The sequence below is a fragment of the Loa loa genome, assembly GCF_000183805.2.
Source record: "Loa loa unplaced genomic scaffold supercont3.519, whole genome shotgun sequence".
NCBI lineage: Eukaryota > Metazoa > Nematoda > Chromadorea > Rhabditida > Onchocercidae > Loa > Loa loa.
In genome coordinates, this window is record NW_018108699.1 from 1 (window position 1) to 10990 (window position 10990).

Below are 10990 nucleotides of genomic sequence, written 5' to 3' on the forward strand. Positions count from 1 at the left end.
TGAGCTTGTAATCATTATTTTATAGACTAGAAGGAAGCGATTACACAACTCATCGTCTCATCTTAGGTACCCATACTTCGGATGAACAGAATCATTTGGTTATAGCTAAATTGTTACTCCCTACTGATGATGCGCAGTTTGATGCTTCGAAATATGACACTGAAAAAGGCGGTACTTCTTAAACATTTTTTTAGTTGTATTAGATATTTCAGAAATTATGCTTTTGCTGCTCAAAATGAGTTCCTTGTACCCGCAATAATTTGCAGAATTTGGGGGTTTTGGTTCGATAACAGGGAAAATTGATGTTGAAATTAAGATGAATCATGAAGGTGAAGTGAATCGTGCACGCTACATGCCACAAAATCCAGTTTTGCTGGCTACGAAATCACCAAACAGCGAAGTTTTTTTTTTTTACCCTGTTTATTTGTCTTTCTCATTTTCTTGCTCCGAAAAGAAACATCGCAGTCTTTTTTTTTTTTTTACTCTACTGGTATTCTGCCACTGTACTGTTAGTTAAACCTGTTTACAAAACCGCCAAATCATTTGTTTTTTTCCTTTTTTTTTGTATCAGATTACTGATATTTTTCTTGAACTTGAATCCTGAGTTTTGATTGAGTACTGTTCAGGTTTTTATCTTCGATTATACAAAGCATCCATCTGTCCCGAATCCTGCTGATAATGTTTGTAAGCCACAGTTACGTTTACGTGGTCATACAAAGGAAGGTATCTTGTTTATCTTCATATTTTTTTCTAAGTTTGCTTCAGCTTCGTTTGTTCTTTCGTCCCATCCAGCGTGCAGACATTTCTTTGAGGTTATGGATTATCATGGAATCCAAATTTGCCTGGTCACTTGCTTTCTGCTTCGGATGATATGACTGTTTGCTTATGGGATGTTCAGGCAGCGACTGCTCAATCGAGCTTTCTTGACGCAAAAACGGCAAGTGATTTTTATGAAGTACCAATAAAAGTTTTTAGTCACATCAAATAGTATATCGTTTTCGGACTCCAGTTATCTGAATTTGAGTTTGGTATTTACCAAAGTGATCAGTTATGTTGAAAATAGGTGAATATTGCTTACCATATAATTTCTCGGGACATTCTCTAAATTATCAATAAATCTCTGTTGTATATCACCGCTGCCATCCGGGCTTTAATTTCATTTCCACGGAATGCAACTCATATATCTCATCACCATATGGAAAAGATTATGTTGCTCTCCATAATTGCAGATTTTTAACGGACATAATGCGGTTGTCGAGGATGTTGCCTGGCATGTACTGCACGAAGCAGTGTTTGGTTCAGTAGGTGATGATCGTAAGCTGATGATTTGGGATACCCGTACAAACAGCTCGAATAAACCGAATCACACTGTTGATGCTCATTCGGCTGAAGTAAACTGCTTATCCTTCAATCCATATTCAGAATTTATATTGGCTACTGGCTCAGCTGACAAGGTTCTGCCCCCTTCTATTCTATTTCTCTTTATCTCTCTTACATTGATTCGAATTAAAGAAAAGACATATTTCAATAACTATTAAAGTGATATATTAAACTCCGATATCAAGACTACCCACGACCATTCATGACAATTTTTCTTTGCTGCTAAACTGTATCAATGTTCTGAAAGGCATCAGTGACGTTGGTAGTTCATCAATATATGTTACTAACTTCTTGTCTTTCAGACAGTAGCTTTGTGGGATTTGCGAAATCTGAAATTAAAATTGCATTCATTCGAGTCACATAAAGATGAAATTTTCCAAGTCCAGTGGTCACCACACAATGAAACAATTCTAGCATCCTCTGGCACTGATCGACGACTTCATGTTTGGGATTTAAGCAAAATAGGTGAGGAGCAGTCACCAGAGGATGCTGAGGACGGTCCTGCAGAGTTGCTTTTTATACATGGTGGACATACAGCTAAAGTAGGCATTTAATATATTTCATCAAACTAATTCTTTACTTTTTCTAGAACTGTGTGTCATTGTTAGTTTCAAATTTCTTCTCAGTTTTTCATGTTATTGAGGATTTGTAGTTTTTGAAGCTTTCGGATCGTCACTGCTTTGCAGTGACTAAAACTTATTTGACACTGTTCCAGCGAATTACGGTAATATGAAGCGTTTATAATTTTAAATAAGTAAAGTTCCATCTGTGGCATTACCTCGATTGGTACAGCAAAGAGTTGGTATAGAAGGTATTGGGTCTTGATAATATACCTTGATAATGCGTTTGCAATAAACACGGTAATTCAGATTCTCATCAGTGGGTCAGTAACACTTGTTCTTTTCTTCAGATAAGTTTTTTTTCCAGATCTCAGATTTCTCTTGGAACCCCAACGAACCATGGGTTGTATGTTCTGTATCAGAGGATAATATTATGCAGATTTGGCAGATGGCTGATAATATTTATAACGAGGAAGATACCGACACTCAAACTGATCAAATGGAACGTTGAACTAAATGAAAAGAATTGTAGAAGATTGTTGTATATTCACTCTGTTATTAATTTGTTACGTGTGTTTCTTTATATCTCTTTTTGCAAAATCATTTAGGAGTGCTAAAATATTGATTAACTGCTTGTTTCAAATACAGTTTTGGGTTTCAAATTTCTGAAGGTCTGAAATTGTGAATAGTCAGTCACACATTGATTCTTTGCTACCACTTTAAAATCATTTTTGACTCGCGTGCGTCTGAAAGATAAGTAGATGAAATGAGTAGATATAACGAGATTTGGAGTTAATTGGCAATAGCGAAACCAGTGAATGTGATCATTTCCACACCTGTGAAGAACGGATTAGATCTGACTCTCCATGTAGAGAATGCATAAAGTTTCCCTTAACTTGTGGATGAATATCACCATTGCTATTTTAGTTTTTTGTGTTTAAGAAATTCTTTAAATATTGTATTTCTTTTATTCCAACAGATTGCATTGTTTTACAGTAACTTTGTGTTTTACATTTGCATCGGATAAAATTTGGTTCACTTTATATTTCACTTGTTCAGATGAGTTGAAAACTTTAAAACAGATATTACGTACTCTGTAATAGACAAGGATGAATGAGTTGGACATTTTTTTCGGAAATTTTCATCCTTTTTCTTGGTGAAGCGTCATCCTGTATCGATTTTTAATGTTGATAAGGATGAATTATTATACGTCTTAATGAGGAACTTCTTTTAATCAAAGTAGTTTTTTGGCCAAATCTTTAAGGACGGCAACGGTTTCTAAACTTCGTTTGATGAAAGTTTAAGTAACGGATAGCTGTTTTTTATTTTGTGATATTTGATCGATTACCAGGAGTATCAAAACTATGCGGTATGAGTACGCTAATATGAATAATTCTGCTTTAATTAACCCTCTTTTCGTGCGAATTCCATTTGCTTTATAGACACATGTTTTTGAGAAGATTCATTTAATAATGTTTTTCAGGTTGCACCTGGATTACGATATTTTTATTCAATAATGGTAAGTATTCTGTTATTCTGTTTAATCTTGGCATTTCACTATCTTCGTATCGGACCATTTTAGTTTTGTGGTATTTGAGTTTTGTGGTATTTCAACATTTTCGTGTCATACTGTATTATCATCCTGTTGGCAGCATTTTTTACATCTCTACAAATGCACTTTGTTATCTCATAATTCAGTCATTTTTCTGAAAAGAATCATTATTAATTATGTTCAAGGAAATGAAAGTGATCAACTTCTCTCTACTCATTGCATAGAATTTATTCATTCTTTAGTTTAGTATTAACCATTGTTTACTTAAGGCTCGAAATGCAGAGAAGGCAATGACCGCTTTGGCCCGATGGCGGAGGATGAAAGAAGAAGAAGAGAAAGGTCCAGTTGCGAAACGACCAAACGATGTGAACGAATGCAACACGCTAAGTAAGTACGATTTATAATAGTAAGTTTTTACTAAGGATGAAAATATTTTTTAATCTTATCTGATTTTAGATGATGCAGAAAGATATAGAAAGCAGGTGACGATGGAAATTGCTAAGAAAATAGCGCTAATACAAAATCCTGGCTTGGGTGAATTTAAAATTCGGGATTTGAATGATGAAATAAATAAATTACTACGAGTAAAGTACGCTTGGGAAACAAGAATTAAGGAACTCGGAGGCCAGGATTACAGGTATATTATGTGTTTTTTTATACGAATAAATACTCTAGATGAAGTTTTTTCGTTAGCCATTGTATTCAGAAGTGACATAACCACATGCCAGTTTGCTTTTATAGGAAGATAGCGCCTAGAGAATTGGATCGAGAGGGACGTGAAGTAGCTGGTAGTAAAGGTTACAAATATTTTGGAGCTGCGAAAGATTTACCTGGTGTTCGAGAACTTTTCGAAAAAGTTGGAATCGATGAATCGAGGAAAAATCGTTTGGAATTAATCAAAAACTTGGATGCGGATTATTATGGCTATATGGATGATGATGATGGTTTATTGGTACCATTGGAAATGGATGCTGAAATCAAAGCTCGTTTACAAGTCGAAAAGGTCTGAGATTTCTTGCGTTTCGTAGGCGATTAGGATTCGTTAGCGTACATTTGATATTTAGCATGCAAGATTTTCGCAAAAAGTTTTCTAGGATTGGGAAGAAAATAAAGATACATTGAAAGCAAAGAAGGAATTCGACGAAGATATTTATATATATCAAATTGATGATGTAAGTTATCCATACATAAAGAAAATCATATGAACTATTTGATATTATTTTCTGAGGTTGTTAGGTTTATTATCATTACTCTGATATATTTTATTGTAAAATTTTTATTTTAAGACTTGCGGTATCTTGAAGCACTCGAAATCACGCATGCACAATTGCATAGTGAGATTTCATGCTTAAGTCGGTCCCCTTTTCTGTCTTCACTTATGTGCCTGATTAGCAAACTTTTGCAGGACTCTGACGAGGAAGATATCGGCACGAAGCAATCTGTACTGATAGGTGATGACGGAAAAAAAACATTCATTCAACATGTTGTTGTGCCATCACAAAAAGAAATCGAGAATCTCATTTTGGAAAGGAAGAAAGCACAACTTTTTGAGAAATATGTTGGGAATTCATTGAGTTCATAGCAATCAGTGTGCAATTTTTAAGTTATTTTTTACAGCCGTATTCATGTTTCGTTCTACAATTTTAAAAGGATAGACCACTATGCATCGTTTTTTATGGAGAATTTTTTCCAGATTATCGGCTAATTCACTATAACAGTTTTATGTAGAGAGTGGCTCGTTCTAATTGGGAAACAATTTTTTAATGTGACATGAGTATCTCATATAGTAAGCTTGTCTGTCTTCGCTGATTTTTAGATTACTCTTGAAAGTTAAAGAATGTTTTGACCAGTGATTTTGAAAAGAAAATTCGGCTTGAATTGGATTTTTATGATTTTGTAAGAGTAAAATATATAGAAAGATCGAACTATTAATCTAAGAGAAATTTAGATTTCTTGAAAGTTTTCTCCTCTTTATTAAAGAAGTATTAAATTGAAATAAAGGCAAGCTTACGTGAATCCTTTTGGTAGTAATACAGTGGTAATCCGGTACAGACAAGTTAATAGTAAGATTTATTATTATATTAGCAAGATACTATGGGAATATATAGAAAGATCGAACTATTAGACGTGTAGGAAGGATGCAAGGTTGGAGAAGGAAAGTTGTTGGACGTCGGTAGGCTTGAATTGAACTAAAAAAAGGTGAGTAAGCCTTGTATAATGGGTGTGAATAACCTAAACAATATGATAAGATGTTTACATCGTTTCGACTGCTTGGCTTAAGGCTTGCCTTAAAATAATTTTGTAATACAATGGAAATAGTTAGAATATGATGTTTACATTAAACTATTTGGCTTTAACATATTATAAATTTTCTCAGTTTCCCGATAGGTTTTAGAATCAGGGAACTCTATTCATCTAGCTGTTCCGATGGTGCTCTTCCTTAATGTTGATATTCTTGTTTCATGACTTCGCTTTTTGACTGTCTGGTTAAGGTTGTGCAATTTTGCAAAGTTTTAGGCTAATTCTCATTTCAATATACATGGTCTGCTTATGGAGCCTTGAAAAATTTTTCGCTTCTGTGAATAGCTTTGAATAAAAGATAGTCGGGAACGAGACCATTATTTGAGAAAGTAGAAATACTATGAGTAAGTAGATTTTTAGATACTCGTTTTAAAACATTTGTCGATTTTGTGAGAAAATGAATTTTACGAGCTGTAATGGTTTCGACATGTCGAGAAACATATGGGAGTTGTAATAAAGTTTACGCATTATGTTCTTTGACTGAAAGATGGACTTCTATAGTACTGGAACGATTGCTTTTCTTTTCGTTTCTATTTCATTTTTTCCGTTTTGATATCAATTACAAAGCATCCCATTGCAGTGTATTATGCTTTTATTGAAAATAAAGCTTGTTTAGTTGCTGTTTTGTGGGCATTTCGATTGAACCATAAGTTTGGATGGAAATTTAGATGGAAGAGCTGGTAACTATGATGGCTGATCTTCTTTTGACCGACAATAAACTTCCACTTGTTAGAGGTTAGTGTTCAAAATTGATTACGTCTTGTCAGCGAGATGAATTAGATCTTGAAAAAATATAACATCTGGATTAATCCGGCTCTTCAAGTATTCCATTAAAAGCTGAGTGGCACTCTACAGGAAGAAGATTAACTGTCAACATTAGGCCTCTATAATATTAACATGGCATATTCGAAACTAGTGATAGGTAGGTAATACAGATAAAACAAGCCTGGAAATAGTCTTTAGGTAATACAGATAAAACAAGCCTGGAAGTAGTCTTCCTTAGCGTGTGCAAGTCCAAGCAATCCTCATTTCCTGGATCCATTCATTTGAAAAGCTTAGCTGAAGCTCGCTGTTTCTCTCCGCTAGTCGTTCGGTGAGCCTCGACAAGTTTCTTCACGTCTCGCCTATGTAGTATTGAGTCTTTGGTAATTGCTTCGATTGCTGCAGTTGCTACTGCTTCTTGTCGCCGTTGTACTAATGCATCGCGATATTGCACTGTAAATGTCGTATCTTTTCCATGAAATTTTCAAATTCATAAATTTTCAGCTGTTATTTTGATTGGAACACCAAAATATTGAGATCATAATTGAAATTATGTTACAATTACGATTTAAATTATAATCTTGATTTTATTATGAACTGCTTTATAGAAGATCAATGGAGATTATCAGTTGATGATTTGTTGAAGATTAAACTTACTTGAATGTATAATGATCAAGCCACCCCATGCAACTGACCAGAACCATCCAACGAAAAGAAAGGTTATCGTAAAGAACTGACTAATGCCAACCAAAAAGTTAACAAAAAGTGTCACCAGTTTACGACCTTCCTTGAAATTTATTCTTGGTTGCCCCATACATAGAGCGCTGATCCCGCTTAAAATTGTTCCTGAATAAAAATAATTATTTATCTGGAATAAATATATTTTCCAAAAACGATTTATCTTAATGTTTATATTCTTACTCGATAAATTTACCTGATCCGGGGATGATGATATTAAAGAAGAGACATAGCAGAGCAACCGGCACTGGAAGGAATGGTATAGCTTCATGCATAATCGTTATATCATTACAAGGTATTTGTACTTTATCCGTTAAATGATGAACACAAACATCTGCTGCTACTTGTGCTTGCATTACAACATTGGGCATATTGTATGGTGAACCCATTTGCTGCAATCGCTTCATGCTATTTAAAAGTAATAAACCTGAAAATGAAGTCTCGTTTGCAACATTTTCTATATATTTTCGACGATATTTTCAACTTTCAGGTAGTTCCTTCTTTCCTGTTCATAAAATGTCCTGATTATTGGCAAGAAATGAAGCATACAGAACTAGTCGTCGTTGTGTGCAATATACCCTCATTTTGACCGTAATGTATGATACGTGGAAGCGCTTTTTGTACCTTTTTCCAACCTCCCAATCCATCACTTTCCATTCGTCTATTATCATCACCTGGAGATTTGGCTATTTCTAAATATATATAAATTACATATCAAGGATATCATTATTTCTAACAGATGGACACTGTATTAGTTGCAATTCAACCTAGAAGTCTGATTGCTTTATCATATTGTGAGATTCGTGTTCGAGGAATATACAATAGAAGTTAGAAGTGAATTGTTGCATTTGCTCAGGACAAAAGCAATATTAGTGCAAATAATAAATAAGCCTTAAAGATAACGAAATAGATAACTTCAGGAAATTTATAAATTTCACGACTATGATTTGTAATGGGCCTGCAAGCACGCAACAGCAGCTTTCCTCAACAAATACTACAATCATTCACATCACTCTCATTTCACCATGCCAAACTTACCCTATCCATTTTATCCTACAATTATTGCGATAACAATACATAACTTATTTAAAATAGTCGAAATTATATTGTCATCACATGTGCACATCAAAAGCTAAACAAAATTTTAATCCAAACTTCTTTCAAGTAAAACTTTAGAAATTAAGTTTTATTTTTTAGAAAAAATTAATTTCTCCTTATGATCATGAAAACGACCAACGAGAATCTTTTGCTAATTTTGTTTCATGGAATTAAAATCCCATAAAATGATAATAAAATAAGAAGACCAACTGATATCAGGAATTGAACCGTCACACTGAGATCTAGTTGATTCGGTTTGTTGTTTCATCCTTATTTTCCAGTTGTTTATTGTGGCTATGGAAATAAGTAAGCGTATCGAATAATCACATAATTGTAATTTGCATAAAATTTTTTACCAACTAAAGTATATTGAATTAATAGTTGAATATCAATATGTTGAGCCAAATAGAATACTTTAAATATATTGAACTAAAATATGTTGAATTGAATCAGTAATTGCGTAGCTTTCTGCACTTTCGCACTGTTTCACTTTTATGAGCTTCAGTGAATTCACACTTGAAGGATAATTGACATATATTCATCTCTCTTTTTTTGTATCCGTCATTTTATTTTAGATCTTGATTTCAAATTACGAACTGATTCTTGGCTCGTCCACTTTTAATCTAAAAAGGGACTTGATGACATTTCGACAATTAGTTTAAGTTTGCAACCTGAGGTATTGCCTGTCGATATATAATACGTTAACTGAGGTAATCATTGTTAAAACTGCCGTAGCATTATGACGATACTTGTCACATCAATTCATAAAAGGTAAATTATGTTTAGAAATTGCAATGAAATGGACGATTAATATAATTATGCTATGGCAATGCATACTTTTAACCTTACTTATAATTCCAAAGAGCTTTCCCGATTTTTCTCAGTCCCATTACTTAGGACTTTTTTTTTAATATCGCTAAAAAATATTTTCAGGAAAAAAAAGAGTAAAATAAGGAGTAAATCGTTCAAGTAAGTAGTTATGGCCAATAGAGCCAAAAGCCAATAAGGTAACGATTATACATAATTGCGTTGTGAGAAGGAAAACGGACAGGAAGTTAGGAATGCTTTGGACTTAAATACCTAACAAGTTTTATGATAGTTCAATAAGAAAAAAGAGAAAGAGTGAAGCGGAATATTATCCCGAAGAACCATTGTAAAAGCTCAATTCATCATGAAATAGAAAAGAGATTTCCTGTCAAACAGATTTCTTGAATTAAAAGAAATTTCTGATAGGATATATAGGGAAATAGACCGAACAAAATTTAATGCAGTGGAAAAAGATTAATTGCACCGAAAATTTATCAATAAAGTGCCCATTCTATTGCAATAACAGTTATAAAATCAATTTATGTTCAATCAAGCAATGATTTGATCTGGAATCTGAAAGATAAAAAATGAAAAGTTATCCCACATGGAAAGTTATCTGTGAATGAACTGCTATCTGATAATGAAGGTTACTGGTTTCTTGAAATAACGGCATCACTATTATTTGGAGCTGATAAGTTGATAACGGTTTATTGTTCCGAAAACTTAATACTTAATAATTGGTAAACAATTGAGCTGCTATTCATTGCGCTGCATATTAACCTTATTTATCTTTTCATGAAAATTATTGTAAAAATGGAGTGGCCGATAAAGTTTTGCTATTTATGCTAAATGTACAAATGGGGAAGGGTTGTTCGTATTGTATGGTACTTCCTACTTTATGCCTTATCATAATTCTAGTAATTAATGGGTGTCAAACGGTTATTATGCGAATTCCAAAATATACCATTCAGAATGCATATGGCGAGTCATTTTCATTATCCTCATTCGGGATTTATTATATTATTAGTTCATATTTATAGCTGAAAATGAGAAGCTATTGAAAAGCTGGACATTGAAAGCTGGATATTTTAACTAATTTCATTAATCAAATCCATTGATTGGTGTTCTTTCACCAATTTCAGTCTTAGTTTGCCTGCTGTCAAAGGGAGTGTGATAACAGTTAAGTTTAACCTCAACTGAATATCTTGAGTATCGAGCGGTTACTTTTGGTTAACAATTACAGTTCCATCCGAAAATATGCTACACGGAACGGTTGGAATATCCTCATGTTTTTGCAATCGAGACTAATTTGTCATTAGTTTATCATATATGAATTTTGTATTTTTAGCAGATCAAAAAGTAATAGGAAGTGATTTTTTGCTACTTGAAACAGTTCTTTCCGATTTCCTCAACACTTTTGTACGACCAATTGAAGTGGTATACCTGAATCAGTCGTTTGTCATCAAGCGTATTGAAAACGTAATTGATACCACAACTCCGATTAATAAAGGCATTAATTAGAATCTTACACTTTATGCTTGAAATTTGGTTCATTGATGATTGAAATGTTTCTTGTAAACAGATTCATTCTAACAGAAGTTTTGACTTCTTCCTGCAAAGCTATTCTAAATTGAATTAGAACCACATAAACTCTTTATCAGCTCTAAACTGTTCGACGACAATTTTGAACAAAGAGTATCTAATTCTAGCCACGAGAGTTGCATTTATTATTTACGCTAAATCACAACTTTAATTACTGGACTTTCATCAACACTTATGTACAGTTCTTTCC

The 10990-nt window shown here is 33.5% G+C and overlaps 3 protein-coding genes across 3 annotated transcripts; 2 read left to right on the forward strand and 1 right to left on the reverse strand.

The window, feature by feature from the left end:
* Positions 1–21: 21 nt before the first annotated feature.
* On the forward strand, positions 22–2571 carry LOAG_03438 (histone-binding protein RBBP4; the record flags this gene model as incomplete). Its single annotated transcript, XM_003138975.2, has 7 exons — positions 22–171; positions 267–400; positions 627–723; positions 813–937; positions 1230–1454; positions 1683–1922; positions 2308–2571. Coding segments are annotated over 7 exons (1115 nt in total), but the record flags the coding sequence as incomplete, so codon positions are not given.
* Positions 2572–3244: 673 nt separating this feature from the next.
* On the forward strand, positions 3245–5365 carry LOAG_03439 (hypothetical protein). Its single transcript, XM_020446320.1, has 6 exons — positions 3245–3459; positions 3762–3879; positions 3949–4129; positions 4234–4495; positions 4587–4664; positions 4898–5365. The coding sequence occupies exons 1-6, from the start codon at positions 3457–3459 to the stop codon at positions 5072–5074; spliced, it is 819 nt and encodes a 272-aa protein (XP_020303319.1). The 5' UTR covers positions 3245–3456; the 3' UTR covers positions 5075–5365.
* Positions 5366–6835: 1470 nt separating this feature from the next.
* Positions 6836–7982, reverse strand: LOAG_03440 (hypothetical protein; the record flags this gene model as incomplete). The annotated part of the gene is made up of 4 exons (XM_003138977.2): positions 7872–7982; positions 7490–7720; positions 7213–7401; positions 6836–7008 (listed from the first exon to the last, which is right to left on the reverse strand). The coding sequence occupies exons 1-4, from the start codon at positions 7948–7950 to the stop codon at positions 6836–6838; spliced, it is 672 nt and encodes a 223-aa protein (XP_003139025.1). The 5' UTR covers positions 7951–7982.
* Positions 7983–10990: the final 3008 nt, after the last annotated feature.

Coding starts and splice junctions, on each gene's coding strand:
- LOAG_03439 (XM_020446320.1), top strand. Junction 3,880..3,948: donor GAACGAATGCAACACGCTAA/GTAAGTACGATT, acceptor ATCTGATTTTAG/ATGATGCAGAAAGATATAGA. Junction 4,665..4,897: donor ATATATATCAAATTGATGAT/GTAAGTTATCCA, acceptor AAACTTTTGCAG/GACTCTGACGAGGAAGATAT.